The 15780-nt window shown below is 57.9% G+C and overlaps 1 protein-coding gene and 1 long non-coding RNA gene across 5 annotated transcripts in view; both read right to left on the reverse strand.

The window, feature by feature from the left end:
• Nucleotides 1-15519, reverse strand: part of CAMK2B (calcium/calmodulin dependent protein kinase II beta) — a 77017-nt gene extending 61498 nt beyond the window's left edge. For 2 of the 4 annotated variants that reach the window (XM_077849921.1, XM_077849919.1), the window contains exon 1: nucleotides 15357-15519. In XM_077849921.1, coding sequence (XP_077706047.1) covers nucleotides 15357-15421 — 65 coding nt within the window. In that variant the 5' untranslated portion in view covers nucleotides 15422-15519. Of the gene's footprint in view, nucleotides 1-714; nucleotides 737-15356 lie in introns of those variants that run through there. The other 2 variants (XM_077849920.1, XM_077849922.1) reach the window with 2 other exon arrangements.
• On the reverse strand, nucleotides 714-8164 carry LOC144284832 (uncharacterized). The gene is made up of 5 exons (XR_013353251.1): nucleotides 6159-8164; nucleotides 3850-3940; nucleotides 2989-3381; nucleotides 1365-1761; nucleotides 714-804 (listed from the first exon to the last, which is right to left on the reverse strand). It is a non-coding gene; the product is annotated as an uncharacterized LOC144284832 (long non-coding RNA).
• Nucleotides 15520-15780: the final 261 nt, after the last annotated feature.

Raw genomic sequence — 15780 nt, forward strand, 5'->3', positions numbered from 1 at the left:
CCTGTGCCCGCTCCTTCTCGCTCCCAGAACGCAGACGCCTCGGAAGCTGGCCACCAGCCGGGGGCCAGGCACGGCAGCAGTGACACGCGACGCACAGGAAGCCCAGCCAGGCCTATAGGTGGCACCCACCCCACCTTGCCTCGCCCCCGGCCCTCGCCCTCTTCTCCCTGCCGGCCCCACATCCACTCTGCAAGGACCAGGGTGGACACTGAGGAGAAAGTGGTACAGTGTCCCCGGGCCTGCCTGCGTCCCGAGGGTGAGGCCCCGCTGGCCTTGGGGGGTACCTATGATAACCCCTGGTCCCAAGACCCACCACTGAGGTACAGAGAGGACGGCCTTGCCTCACTGGCCTCCTGCACCCATCCGGTGCCAGGCCCCCTGCTCCCCCCGAGGCAATGCGCCCCGAGCAAGCACTACAGGGTGCTGCCCGTGACTGCTGAGCAAGCCCACCCTGGGGTCCCTGGGACCAAGGGCCAAAGGGGTTCCCCAAGGAGGAGCCGGTTCGGGTGGGGGCCCCTGGCCCAACCTCGACGCCCACAGCCATTCTAGCTCCAGCCGCATGAGGTGCCTGGGGCTCCACCTTACTTGGGGCTTGGACAGAGAGCGCCGAGTCCTTCTGCCCACAAGAGCTGTGAACACTTCCACAGTGTTGGAGGAAGAAAGCGTCTCCCGGCTCCCTGAGGCCGCGGAGGCCTGACCCCACCTGTGTCTCACCTGGGGGGCTCCGCCTCTCTGCAGGTGTCCTCGGGGGGCAGTCTGAGACGGGCTACATTGGAACCTCGAGAGGTCCTCCCGCTGGGAATCCTGGTCCAGAGGGAAAACTGCAGTGGAGAGAGTCCGAGGGGACCCCCAGGGCCAAGCACGCTCGCCCCACGGAACCCCCTCTGACCTCCAGGCCCCATGGCCCTGGCTCCATGGCCACACCCCTGCTATGGGCCTGGCACCCGTCCCTGGAGAGGGGTCTGTGTCACTGTCCTGTCAGTGTGACCAAGGACAGATCCGAATGCCCACCTGGAGAAATAGGGCAGCTGGAGTCACACACAGCCCCAGCGGGGGCTCCCCGCAAATGGCACCTGGGCCTGCCTTCCAGCCAGGGCTCCCCGGGGGACAAAGCCACAGCCGCCCCAGAGACACAGCCGGGCAGTCAGGGACAGGGCCACAGGGGACGTGGCCCCCCACCCCGGCAGGCCTGGAGTTACTGCCCAGGCTGCTCCCAGGGGCCATGGAAGAAGGGGCAGCAACAGGGTCAGGGCAGTGTCTCCACTGCATCCTTGGGCACACACCACTTGCTCTGCACAAGCCCCCCAAGCATGGAGCCTACTGTCCCCTGTGACAGGCAGAGGCGTCGGACGTCTGGAACTTACAGGGACACGGGCTGTTTCTTGCAAGGTGTACATCCGGTAAAGCTTCAGGGACTCGTTCTCGGTTTGTGTTTCAGGTCAATCTGAGTTCACCCTGAGTTTTATTCTCGAGGAATGCACACATCCGTGTGATCGGCTCGCGGGCACCTGAGCATCGGATGGCTGAACTCTGTGGCCAGTCCCCGAGCAAAGCCATGGGTTTCACACGAGCAGCACATGGGGTCGGAAAAGACCCCAGAAAGTCTCTGACCCAGTCCCCCCACTTCTAGAGGGGTGACTGAAACAGAGAGGCTACACGGAAGCTCAAGGCTGCACAGCCCAGTGTGGCAACACCGTGGCCAGAGCGGAAGATACGTGTCCATCTTTAAAAAAGGTCCTGTGCCCGATGTGTTCACAGCAGCTGGGAAACAGAAACAACCCGAAGGTCACCAATGAATGCACAGAACATGGCCCATCCACACGGCAGGAGACCCCCGGCCTGGAGGAGGAAGGACCCTGACACCTGCTCCCATGTGGAGGGACCTGGAACAGGTGACGCTGAGCGGATGAGCCACACCGAGGGACACATAGCGTGGGGTTCCAGCGCTGGGGGGCTGAGAGGAGCTGGTGGGGGGCAGCGTGGGGGGGAGGAGGGAGCTGGTGTGTAACGGGGACAGTCCTAGGGCCACCCCCAATGTGAACGTGCTGGATGCTCTGAGGACCAGGGTTCTACACCTCGAACATCTCACAGCAAACCACCCTGGGGGGTGTGCAGCCGAATCTGAAAAATCATCCAGAAAGAAGGAAAGACATTGGTACTTGTACTGCTTTCCTTTAAACCAGGTTTTTAAGAAGAGTCCCTTCAGCCCAGGTGACGAAGCACAACCTGCCCCCTGCACTGGCACGTGAGGAGCTTTCGAGGGCCCCCTGCGCGACCCGCCCCAAGTGTCAGGCACAGACGCGGCTGCTGCTCCATGCCCGGCCCGCGGCCCACGGGCTCCCTCCCTCGGGGCGCAGACCAGCCAAGCAGGGCACCAGGTAGCCCAGCTGGGCGCCTCCTCCCAGCCCCCGGGGAAGTGCTGTGGCCGCCTGAGGCCTTGGGACCAGGTGGACGCGGGGAGGCCCGTGTGCGGCCCAGATGCTGGCTCTCTGCACCCCCCGCTCCGACCCTCACGACAGGAGGGTTCTGAGGTGACCCGTCCCACACCCGCCATCCCCGCAGCGCACACCTGCTGGGAGGTCCCCGTCCGCGTGCTGCCCTGCCACGCGAGGAGGAGGCAGTGCCCAGCCCGCGTGCACCCTGCCAAGCTGCTCTGCGCCTGGGGTCCCTGGATGACCTCACACCAGAGCTCAGAGGCGGGACACACCCCCAGGGGGACTGACGCTGGGACCCCACGTGCCCCAGGACAGGACGGCGAGGTCGGGGAGCAGGTGTCCTGGCACTCAGGACAGCAGCTGAGCCCCGACGGGGAACCCTCAATGCCCCGTGATCAGCAGTTGCCAAGGACGGGGCGGTAGGAGATGGAGAGGTCCTTGGGAGGGCATCCAGGGGAACCCCAAAGGACCCTTCTAGGGCAGGGAAGGGACACAGGGGGGCAAACCCGGCCCCCGGGCCACATGGGGTCCCCGTCCATGTGAGGGGACTCACACCAGAGCCCGGCAGCAGGAGCAGCAGCCCGGGAAGGTTCGAGCGGGTGCAGAAAGGCAAGTGGTGAGCACTCCCCACGAGGCAGACCGTCCAGCAGGTGGTCAGCGCGGCTTTGCTCACAGCCTCCAGGAAAGCAAACGCGCCATCCGGCTGGGCACGGGGCTGGGAGGGCACCCGAAGACCTGCACCCTAAAGTGCCCGTGCAGCCCTGAGGGGCCCCACAGACCTGCTGGGCAAGGAGGGGGTGCAGAGGAGGGCCCCGAGGCCTGGCCCTGGAGTCTCCAGGGGACTGTCCAGGGCCACGGAGGATGGAAGCAGGTGGAGTCCCGGAGGGCAGGCTGGCGCGCCCCAGCTGAGGCCCTGCTCCAGACGGTGCCTGGGGACAGTGGGCACCTTGGTGGGGCAGAGGGAGAGAGCAAGGAAGAGGGAGAGGCCCGCTCAGGACCCAAGCAGGAGGCCACACGTTCAGCATAACAGGACCTGGGGTCTGGTCCCCGCCACCCGCGCTCCAGCCCCCTCCTCACGGCCAACCCTGCTGACCTGACGGCCGGGCCCCCAGTCCTGCCACCCATGCCCATCATGATGTCCCTCGTCCAGGGGCAGGAGAGTTGGCCTCCCAACAGGCCCCCTCCCGTGGGCCCTCCCAGACCCAGCCGCCTGGGCCTCAGCCCCCGCCAGCCACCCTGCTCTTGCGACCACGTGGACCAGCGCCACCCGGGCTGGCCTCAGAATCGCTGAGAATGAGGCGGCCACACGCTCCAGCCTCCGTCCCTGTGTCCCTTGGGGTCTCCACCCTCTGCTGCCTCCCGGGCGTCCCAGCATGGGAGGCAATAGCGGGCAGAGGGCACGGGGGCAGCTCACCACAGCTGGGCCACGGTCCTGCCTCAGCCTCTGCGGTGACAGCGCCAGGGAGCCGCCAGCCAGAGCCACTCTCACTGCTAATCGCACTTCTCTGCAATTTGGGTGTTGAGAGCCAGATGCTAGAGTTCTTTTTTTTTTTTTTTTTTTTTTTTACATATATATAGGTTTTATTTAGGTTTAAACATCTTTATTGAGATAAAATTCATGGACCAAACAATTCACCCACTTAAAGTGTGTAATCCAATGGTTGTTCCTAGACGCTCAGAGTCATTGGCCATCAGCACAAGCTGAGCTACAACATCCATCCCTGGGGACGCCCCACTCCGCCCGCAGCCCCCCTGCGCCTCTGTGCCCCCTGTGCCCCTGAGCTGCCTGCTGGGGACGTGCAGCATGTAATGGGGTCCACACAACATGTGAGCCCCGAGATGGGCTGCTCTCACCATGTGCAGCGGGTTGGAAGTGCTCCTGGGCCATCACGAGCGTCATACGTGCTAGACTTCATCCTTCCCTGCCCAACTGGTTTCCCACCGTGAGGATATGACACATTCTCCTGACTCCGTCACCAGCCAATGGACATTTGGGGTGTGTCCATTCTCTGGCTGTTAGGGTCACTGCTCCTGTGAGCAAGACCTGGTGTGGACCTGTGCTGTCCTAGCTCGTGGGCACATTTCTAGGGATGGGACATCTGGAGGTGCTGTTCTCCATGACCATGGCACCATTCCACCGCGTCTGAGGGCTGTGACTCCACATCCTGGCCCACACCGGCCATCACTGGCCTCCTGGTGCTCGCCATCCCGGGGGCAGTAGGTAGCTTCTGCTTGTGGTTGTCATTTGCATTTCCCACATGACTATCTTCTTTGAGTTTATCGCACACTTGTACCTCTTCTTTGGAGAAATGTCAACTCGGGTCCTTTGCCCAATTTCTAATTGGGTTGTTGGTCTTTCTACTGTCAGATAGTACGTTCTTGGACTAGTCTAAACACAAACTCCTTATCAGATATGTGATTCGCGAATATCTTCCCCCATTCTGGGGACTATCTTCCTGCTTTCCTGATGGCGCCCTTGGAAACACAAAACATTTTAACGTTAAGTCCTATTTTTCTTTTGTTACTCATGCTTTTGGCGTCATATCTAAGAAACCAAATCCTGGGTCACAAAAATTTACTGTTTTCTTCCAAAATTTTACAAGTTCAGCTCCTACCATTAGGTCTATTATCTATGTTGAGATCACAGTGTTATGGCCTTAGATTGGGTTCCAACTTCATTCTTTTGCACATGGACACCCAGCTGTCCATCTGTTGAACGAACCAGTATCCTTCCACATTGAAGTGTCTTGTGGTCCTTGTCAAAGATATAATGACCACCAATGGACGGGTCCATCCTAGGTTCAGTCCTATTCCACTGCTCTATGTGTCTATGCTTATGCCAGTACCCATGCTCTTGACCACCGTGGCTATATAATTAGTTTTTAAAATTATTTTTAGGTAATCTCTCCCCGCCAGCATGGAACTTGAACCTACAACACTGAGATCAAGAGTCACCTGCTCCACTGACTGAGCCAGCCAGGAGCCCCTAGTTTTGAAATTAGCAAGTGTGAGTCCCCCCACATCGTTCTTCCTTTTCAAGATTGTTCTTGAAAAGAACAAGGGGTCCCCTTGTATTTCTATATGAATTGAGGATCAGCTTGTCAATTTTTAAAAAGGCAGCTGGAACTCTGGCAGGTATCACATGGAGTCTGTGGGTCAATCTGCACAGACTGCAGATCTGTCCCGCCATCTTAACACCATTCAGTCTTCCAGTTCATGAACATGGTATGTCTCCATTTTCTGAGGTCTTCTTGAATTTCTTCCAACAGTCGTTGGTGGTCTTTATTGTTCAAGTTCTTGTTCTCCTTTTTTTGATTTATTACTATGTATTTTATTCTTTTAGATACAATTGTGAATAGAATTTTCCTAATTCCTAGCTTTATGTTGGGATCGAACATCGCTAGTATAACAAAATATAATGGAATTTTATATCATGATCTCACATCTTACAACTTTGCCGAATTCATTTTTAGTTCTCATAGGCCTCTCTGGAGCTCCTTCGGATATTCTATACAAGACCATGTCATCTGCAAACCTAGAGATAGGCTTACCCATTCCTTTCCAATTTGGGTACCTTTTATTTCCTTTTCTTGCCTAACAGTCCTGGCTAGAACCTCCTGTATGTAGCATGTTTGACAGAGGTGGAGAGAACAGATTTCCTTGTCTTGTCCCAACCTGACCCTGACCTCGGGAGAAGATGTTCAGTCCTTCACCATTCAATACCTGAGCTGTGGGTTTTCCATGATGCTCTTTATCCAGTGGAGAACGTTTCCCTTCTATTCATAGTTTGTTGAGTGTTTTTACCAGGAAAGAATATTAGATTCTGTTGAATATTTTTCTGCATCTGTTGAGATAATCATATAATTTCTTTGTTCTATTAATGTGCTGTTTTGTGCTAACTGAATTTTGTATGTTGAACCAACCCTCCATTATTTTCCAGGGATAAAATTTTCTTGTTCATAAAGTTAACCTTTTTCTACATTGTTAGACTTCTTTTTGTCACTATTTTCTCGAGGATGTTGCATCTACATCCACATTGTTCCACAGTTGTTTGTTTTGTTTTGTTTTGTTTGCTTATGGGGTCTTTGTCTGGTTTGGATATCAGGATATTACTTGTTCTATAGAATAATTTGGGAAAAATTACCTCCTTTTCTATTTTTTGAGTGTGTTTGTGAAGGACTGCTATTAATTCTTCTTTAAATGTCTGACAGAATTTACCTGTGAAGTTATCTGGGCCTGGGCTTCTCTTTGTGGGGCATTTCAAAATTTCTCACCTATGAATGAGTCCCTATCATCGGTAGAGGCCTATTTAGATTTTCTATTTCTTGAGTCAATTTCAGTTGCTTGTGTCTTAGTAAGAATTTGTCCACTGCATCGAGGTTATTCACCTTGGCACGCAGTTGTTCACGGACTTCCTATCATCTTTTTTATTTCTGTTGGGTCAACTGTACTGTCCCTTTATCATTCCCAGTTTTAGCAACTAGAGTCTCCTCTCCTTTTACATGGCCTGACTGCCCTTTTACAGAGGCAGCATTCATCCTAAATGGCACCCCAAGTCTCTGTAACGATTCCCAGTGGGATTACTCACCTTCCACCCCATCATATAATGTGTTTGGTGTATATGTTTGAAACTTGCCTCCCCCACCAGTATAAGTTCCATGGGAGCAAGCACTGTCTGTTCACCACTGTTCACCCGGCACCTAGAGAGTGCCTGGTAAGCAGTTAAGTGTGTAAGCAGACTTACGGATTGAACAAGTCTGCAGAAAAGCAAAAGAAACCAGAAAAACTGCAAAATAAATAATAAAAAAATAATAGGAATGGCCTGGAAGCTCTAGACATGCCCTATTCAGTGTGGTGACCATTGCCTACAAGTAGCTATAAGAACCTGAGATGCGCCTGGTCCAAACTGAGATGTGCTGTAAAGTACACAACAGATTTCAAACATGTAATATTTTTAAAAATATAAAATAGCTGAACAATAACATTTCACATTGATTTTGTGTTGAAATAATACTTTGGATACACTGAGCCAGATACATCTATTTATTAAACTTCCTTTCACCCCTTTCTCTTTAAATAGTAATTTTATTTTAAAGATTTTATTTACTTATTTCAGAGAACTCGAGAGAGGGAGAGAGCACTGAGGGAGAGGGCAACACAGACTCCCTGCTGAGCTCGATCCCAGGACCTGAGCTGAAGGCAGACGTTAACCCACTGAGCCCCCCAGGTGCCCAGTAATAGAAACATTTTAATTACACCTGTGACTTACATCTGTGGCTCAAATTTTTTGTTTCCTCTGGACAGTGCTGCTCTAGACAAACAGGATCAGGAGTGAGATGGCTGAGTGTACAGGAAAAGAAGGCCAATTCCACACTGACGGTCAGGTGAGGCTCACACAGAGAGCAGGGAGGCAGGAGCCCGGGCCTGGCATCGGGTCTGTGTCTGTGCTGCCCACTGTAACAGCGTGGAGGCCTCACCAACCCCACTGCCGTATTTGACTCAGCCGGTCTGGGGCGGGGGCCCCCATGCAGCCGGGGCTGGGAACCGCTTCTTCAGCAGGTGCGCTCCTCACTAGACCAGCACTCTTTACCCAGGAAGCCCCTAACAGATGGCCTGGCGTGGGGTGCCTGAGTGGCTCAGTTGGTTGAGCACCCCAGCTCAGGTCTTGATCTCGGGATCGTGGGTTCAAGCCCCACCTGGGCTCCGCACTGGGTGCGGAATCTACTTAAAATTGAAAAATTAAAAACAAAAACAAAAACAAAAACAGATGGTCTGGCTCAAACCAATGATTTTGACAACCAGGCTGTGCCTCAACATATAAGAACAGGAGCCTTGGGAAGAATTTCATTAAGGCGTGGAAAGAACACTGTAAACTCTTTTGGCGTCCACTCCAAGGCAAGCACCTCAGAGATGTCTGTCCTGCAGCCGCACCTCACCAGGTGACAAGACAGATGGCCACTCAAGCCAGGTGTCTGGGTGTCCCCAAGACCCACTGGTGCCACCGATTGCAGGGCGAGCGCCCGAGGCCCCTGGAAGGAGCTGCAGGCCTCAAGGCGGCCCAGCTGTGCACCCACAGGAGCCTGGCACCCAGTCCTGGAACTCAGTGTGAGCTGCGTGATGGAAATGCAGGGGCTGCCCCTTGGTGCCTTGCTGGAAACAGGCACCAACCCGATCGGGCTGGACCCACGGAGCGCACTCCGTCAGAGGGCCTGGTGACACTCCTGTTTGACAGTGACGGCGGCCCGCACCAGCTGCTCATGAAGAGGGGAAGGTGGCGAGCTCTGAGATCAGGCCCCCACCCCCACGAACAGTGTGGCTTATGCTTCCTCTACAACATTTTCTTAAACCGTTGCCCAGCTATTGCCAATCTGTTCCACAATTCAACAAACGCCTGTCTCTGGCTTAACAAAGAACCGGAGCCTTAGTTATGTCAGGATCATTATGTCCAAGCGAAACAATGCCGTCCAGCAGGAGCAGCAGCCACTGGCCAGGCCAGCGACCCCCCAAACCAGGAGACGGAGGGCCCCTGGGCTTGGCAGCAAGTGACACCACTGTAACACAAAAGGATGTTTTTATTTTAAATAGATTCAGATTTTTATATGAATAAAATATACATTTCTATGTAATATGCCAATATGATAATTTTTGGAAAACCAAGTTGATACATTATGCATTTTTATGTTTCTACACTAACAAAGTGACTCGCAGCTGTGAAAGATGCTTTAAAAATCAGATTCCATTTTTGTGAGAGAGAAAGAGGGAATTAAATTTTTTGAAAATATATTTGAAATCTCCAGAAAGGCCACATCCCATGCCTTGAACCGGGGAGGTGGCCTTGGAGAGCAGAGGGAGGAATGGGACGTGTCTGAGGAGCAGACACCCGTCATGTCACCTCCACCCGGTGACACCTCATCCCGTTCAGCACCTGTTAGATCCCAGGGGGTCAACATGGACTCTCTGAGGGTGTTTTAAGTAAGTACAGGTAGGTAGAAGGAAAAAAATATCTCTCCCTTAGATGAGATAAAAGAGGAGAGGAATATGGTTTGTAGTCCTTTTTCTTTTTCTTTTTTTTTGTAATATTTTATTTATTTATTAGAGAGAGAGAGAGAGAAAGAGTGCACACAAGCAGGGAGCAGCAGAGGGAGAGGGAGAAGCAGGCTCCCCACTGAGCAGAGACCCCGACCCGGGGCTCAATCACAGTACCCTGGGGTCATGACCTGAGCTGAAGGCAGAGGCCTCACTGACTGAGCCCCCCCCAGGCATCCAGCCCTGAGCTCTTTTTGAAGGAGGCCCCTGTGCCCGGCACCCAGGGTCCTGCCGAGAGCAGCCAACCCTTGTTCGCCTTCTCACACAGCAGTCACGCCCTCCGATGAGCGCAGGAGCCCCGCCAGCAAACACAGGGCCCTCTCACCCCCGTGTCATGCTTAGGAGAGGATGGGCCCCATTTTTGGTTCGAAAAATACGGCCAGCACACTGCGTACATCTAGGAGCCCCGACAGGCCCAGCCCTGCGGGCAAACCCTCGCCTGGTGGGATTGGTGTAAACAGGTGTTAGGAGCAAACACACTTCAGAATCACATATGTGGCAATTCCATATGTGACACGTACTCTGCGTGCATGTATACACGCGTGTGCAGGAGCCCACATGTCCTAACACCAACATTAGACCACCCGGGCTCCTCTGGGCTGAGAAAAGTGGGGTGTCAAAGAGTCACTTTTATCACACACATGTGCTTATTTACTTCTCTTTATAAGAAGATAAATCCTTGCACTTTGTTCCATTCATGCAACAAAATTTCAAGCCTTGCTGGTCCAAACCGGGGCAGAGCGTTGGTTACAGCAGATCGACAACCAAAGGAAAAGGACGGTACAGTGCTGGAGCTGGAGAAACATGGCCTGTGTGTGCTGAGCAGCCTGCCCAAGGCAGGCAGGGGCCCAAAAAGCCAAGGGTCCGAGTGGACCACAAGCAGGCCACAAGCCAGTAGGGGCACGAGCTGTGGTGAGGGACAAGAAAGCCGAGTCCGGAGTCCCCTGGCCGAATTCGAACCCCAGCCTTCGCAGCCTTGGCCCTGGATGGAGCTTCTGGGCGCCTAAGTCCACCTCTGCCAGGAGCAGAGAAGGGTCGGGGTGTGGATCTCATCGGGGAGCACACTGATGTAATAAGCACCACTTCACTGCTGGGACCGTTACCAGGAGAGAAAGAGTGCAGGTATCGAGGTGTATTCTTAGCTCCTGGCAAAGTAGGTTACGGTATAAAAATACCACTCAATAGTAAGTACAGGAGCGTCACCTTCATGTGCATCCTGCCGCAGCCTCCGCGTGTCACTTCTTCCCAAACACCGTCCACCAAGGATGGGCCTCGAGCTCTGGGGCTGCGCTCACCCTCCCTGGAATGTGCAACCCCTAGCGCCTGGGCAGGCCTGGAAGGGGCCTGCACCCCACCTGCAGCCCAGTGTGGGGGAGCTGGCCTGTCGCCTGCTGGAGGGCCAGGGCCTGCCGGGATGGGGCAGGGGAGGGGCAGGGGAGGGCAAAGAGGAGAGAGGGGAGAGGCGCGGGGGGCGAAGGGGTCCCCTGGAGGGGAGCAGCCAGGGCAGCCGGGGCACAAGGTCTGAGGCAGCAAGAGAGCCAACAGCAGACCCCTCCTCCACCCAGCCCTCTCCTCCTTCCCTGGCAACCTGGCCTGGGTGCTCAGGAGACTCACCCATCAATTTGCTCGGAATATCCTGTTTATCTATTAACTGCCTAGCAGGTCGCTCCTGAGGAAAGGAAGGCCCTTCGCCAGGACAAGGCCTGCTCTCCTCTGACCGGCTGACACTCGATGCAGCCAAGGACACGTGAAGGTCAGCGGTGAGCCTGGCAAAGTTTAGGGGAATCGGGGAGGGGTGGGGTGCGCTGGCCTGGAGGTCGGGCCTCTGCACTGCCGGGACTCCCTGGCCCATCCTCCCTGACCGGTGGTTCCGTGTCTGTAAAACGGAGGATCCACTCGCATCAAGTAAAATCGAATGTTGAAAGGGACATGCCTGTTACAGGTGGTTACAGCGGGGCCACCCCCAAGGGGAGCGTCCAGAACCTCGTGGGAGCTACTTTCTTCTGGAGACATTACCCACATTTTAGAGGAGACGACCCCCCAAAGAGACAGATTCGGGAGCCCGAACACAAAGATCTCTTCCTACCCAAGCAACCGTCCAACAGCTGAGAGCCACCAGCACGGAGTGAGGGCGCACTGCGAGGGCCTGGAGGGGCTGCACACACAGGGGGGGACCGGGACCGGAGAGCAGGGACCCGGCCAGCAACCCCACTGCCAGGACAGACCCTAGGGAAGCCCTCACACCTGTACCAGCGAACTCGCCGTGGGACTGGAGAGCGCGGCGACCAGGAGCAAGGGAGGCCTCCATCCAGAGGGGAACGGTGGCCACAACCTGCCTCAGGCCACCAGCAACAGGCAGCCAGCCTGGCCCCCCCAAAGGTGCCCCTGGCACTGAACTGCATGAAAACACAGGTGGGAACGATCGGAAAGCTACAGGAAAACACACCAGAGAATCCCAAGTGTCAGTTTCGGGTGCTCATCTCTGTGTGGAAATGAACCCAGCAATCTGGAAGGATCAAGTCCATGTACATGACATGAGAAAGCTTACTTGGGGCTTTCTCCAGCTTTGGTGGGATGTGAGCGACATGCAATTTTGAGTACAAGGTTATGACGTGATGATAGGACACCTGTGTACACGGCATGGATTGCCCACAGTGGCCTCAGAGAGTCACGGCCCTGTATGCGTGCGTGTGTGTGCATGTGCGTGCTTATGCGCATACACGTATGTGTGCATGCTTGTGTGCACGTGTGTGTTGCGAGAATTTTTAAGACCCACTGTCTTTGCAGATTTCAAGTACAGCACGCAGCACCATTACCCAGAATCACTATGCTGTACGTCAGAGCCCCAGAAATTAGAGTCACTTCACATTTACTTGTAATGCTTTCTTGTAATAAAAAAAAAAAATTTTTTTAAAACAGAACTTAAAGCCAAAAGGACAAAAGAGTGAGAGTTTCCAATTCTTGCTAAAAGGGATACAAGTATTCTCTTATTACTCCTGATATTTTTCTCAATTTTAAAAAACTAATCAACACACAAACACTAAAACCGCCCTGCCGGCCAGTCTACGCTGCGCCAAGGGCCTGGAGACCCTGCTGTGTGCCTGCGTAGGGACCTCCAGCTCTGGATGGACCTCCAGCTCTTTGGCCCCCAGACCTGGGCATCCAGGCAGGTGTCAAGAGCCCTGGCCCGGCAGGCCTGCCCCACTAGGCCAGGAACAACAGAGCCCCCGGAACACAGCGCCCCCCCCCCACCCGGGGCACTGAGACCCTGCTGCCTGGGCCCCCACGGAAAAAATCCAAGTGGGGCAGGGAGGGGAAAGGGGGCGGCCACGTCACACCGGCAGCTGTGGGCCAGTGGCCCGGCCCTCCCTGGGCAGAGAGCGCAGCGTCCTCTGACTGCTGCCAGGGCCTGCAGCTTTAAATAAACTTGGACGCCTCCACCTGGGGCCATGGCAGCACCACGGCCCTGGGCAGGCGTTGTCAACAAGCGGTCATCAGGGCCACCTGCCCCTGCCCCGGGCAGACGCGCCGGCCCCTCGCTCCCCACCCTGCCACAGCTCACCCAGCATTTACGTGACCTCTCCGACACAGGATGCTGGCAGGGCCGCCACTGGCCCTCGGGGACCCCTCTGGGCCTGCGGCCTGGGGAGCCCCGCAGAGCAATGCTGGGCCAGCTGAGAGCCTCTTGCCCTGGTCCCCACCCGCCCCCAGGGCTAGGGGGCCTCCCCAACTCATGCCTGGTCCCCTGGCTCCAGGCACAGCAGCCATGTGGCTCCCTTCTCGAAGCTGCTCCTGCTCTGGCTGAGGGGGAGGAGCCTGGCCTCGATTGCAAGGTCCCCTCTTGGCATCTCCCCTGGTAGCCCAGAGACCTCCACTCCCCGGTGTGCGTGTGGGTGGCAGAGGCCGGGAGAAGCAGCCACTGCTGGAGCAGAAGGCCTGGAATTGGAAGCTCACAGAAAAGTGTAGGGCGGGGGTGCCTGGGTGGCTCAGCGGTTGAGCTTCTGTCTTTGGCTCAGGTGGTGATCCTGGGGTCCCAGGATCGAGTCCCGCATCAGGGTCCCCGCAGGGAGCCTGCTTCTCTCTCTGCCTGTGTCCCTGCTTCTCTCTGTGTGTCTCTCATGAATAAATATATAAAATCTTTAAAAAGAAAAGTGTAGGGTGTCAGCATGGTCAGCTTCAAGTTGAGGAGAGGCAAGGCGCATGGCAGGGGGAGCCTAGGGGTGCCTGGGCAAGCAGAGGAAGGCTGAGCAGGTCCCCTAGAAAGAGGGACTTGTTCCCATTGCCACCCCCTTCCTCCTTCCACCTGAGGACCCCCAGCCCCTTGCCCTTTCCAGCTCCTTCCCGGCCTGTGTTCAGGGTGTCAGGGGTGTGCAGAGCGGGTGTGCTGGACCGTCCCCAACCCTCTGCTCTCTGTCTGCCAGCCTTGGAGCCAGGCATCCAAAGATCACCCACGGGTGGGAGGGCATTCCTGGGCCTGCCGGCCACTGCTGTGCCCCCCCAGGGGTTCCTCATCCTCCCAGCTCCTCGGCCCTCAGGCCTGACCTGCACCCCCCCATCCAAGGAGAACCGGGACTCAGCACAGCCCCCCACTCTTCCCAGATCAGGACCCACAATTATCACCCATCAGCATGCCTCACCAACACAAGCACCATCACAAACGCTTTTTAGAAAAGGAAAAATGAGGCTCTGCCGCTGGATGTGTAAGAGGAAACCTCGCCAGCGCCCCCACCACGCGGGAGGGCCAGAGAAGGAGGATGGAGACGGCGGGCTTCTGGCTGCCGGGCTGGGGCCGAGGGATTCCGGAGTTCTGGAACCCAACGGAGGGACGCCAGGTGTGCCGCCCCGACGCACCCCCGGCCGAGAGGGCCCCTGGCTGACCCGGAGCCCAGGGGCCCCACGCCGCGTGTGCTGCAGACCGGAGCCCGGGAGCCACCTGTTCCCGGGGGTGAGGCCCCACCTGGACGGAGCCTTCAAGGTCTCTCCCCACGTGAACCCCCGCCTCCCCTGCCTGCAGCCCTCGGGTCAAGAACTCTCCGAGGTCCACCCTCCCCCGCCCCCCCCACTTCAATGACCCTGAAATCAAGTGCCCATCGGCCTCCCCCACCTCACCCCGTCATCTCCACCCCAGGGACCTGCCCAGCTTCCCCATCTCAGCCCTCCACTCTCCTGACTCGCGTTTCCAGAAGAATCTGGGGGAAAATCCTCCGAAACCCTGATTCCACGGGGGCCCCGCAGCGGAGGCTGTTCCCACGCGGCCCCGAGCGCAGCGGGCACCCCCCGCGCGGATGGAGCCACGCGGAGGAGCAGGCGCCGAGCAAGTCCGGCCGCCCCCGCGCCCGCCGCCGCTGGACTGGGGGTGGGGATGGGGGTGGGGGTGGGGGTGCGGGCGGGGGCGGGGGCGGGGACAGCGCGGCCGCGGCGCCGGCGACCCCCCCCCTCCCCGGCCGGAGCCGCCCGGTCCCCCGCTCTCCAGGCCCCCGGCCGCCCCCGCGCCCGCCCCGCTCTGACCTCCCGCCGCCAAATGCGTCACGTCTGCCCGGCGCTCCGGGGACACCTGCTGCCGCCCCCGCGGCGCCCGGCCCCGCGCCCCGAGTCCCGGCCTCCGGGAACAGGCCCGGGCGGAGCCGCGCGCGCCGAGGTCCGGCGGCCTGGCCCGGGGCCGCGGAGGGGGTCGGGCGGCGCGGGGCCGTGCGCCTCGGGCCCCCAGCCGGGAGCCGCCGAGGGCCGCCGGGGGCGCGCGGGGCCGCAGTGCGCCCGAGCGGGCGGCGCGGAGGGTCCGGTCCCCGGGGCCCCAGCCCCCGGCCCCGCCCGGCCCGCGCGCGCCGCGGCTCTTACTTGCCAATATCCTCGTAGAGCTGGTACTCGTCGGTGAAGCGGGTGCAGGTCACCGTGGTGGCCATGGCGGCGACGGACGGGCTCGGCGTGCGCTCTGCTGCGCTCGGGTGGCGGCGACTCCGGCTCCCGCTCGCGGGCACGGCGGCGACACGGGCGCGGGCGCGGGCGACACCTCGGCTGGCGGCGCCGGGCGGGGGCCGGGCTGGGCTGCGCCGGGCCGCGAGCGCACGCGAGATGTGCGCGCTCCGGCCCCGCCAGGAGCGCGCCGCACACCTACGCGCGGGGAACGCGGGCGCGGCTGTCCCCGCCGCCGCCGCCCCTGCACGCGCGCGGCACGCGCCCTGCACCCGCGCCCGCCCCCGCGCCGCCCCCGCGCCGCCCCCGCGCCCGCCCCCGCGGCGGCCGCCTCACCTGCCCCGCGCCC

Source organism: Canis aureus, chromosome 15 (genome assembly GCF_053574225.1).
Source record: "Canis aureus isolate CA01 chromosome 15, VMU_Caureus_v.1.0, whole genome shotgun sequence".
Classification (NCBI taxonomy): Eukaryota; Metazoa; Chordata; class Mammalia; order Carnivora; family Canidae; genus Canis; species Canis aureus.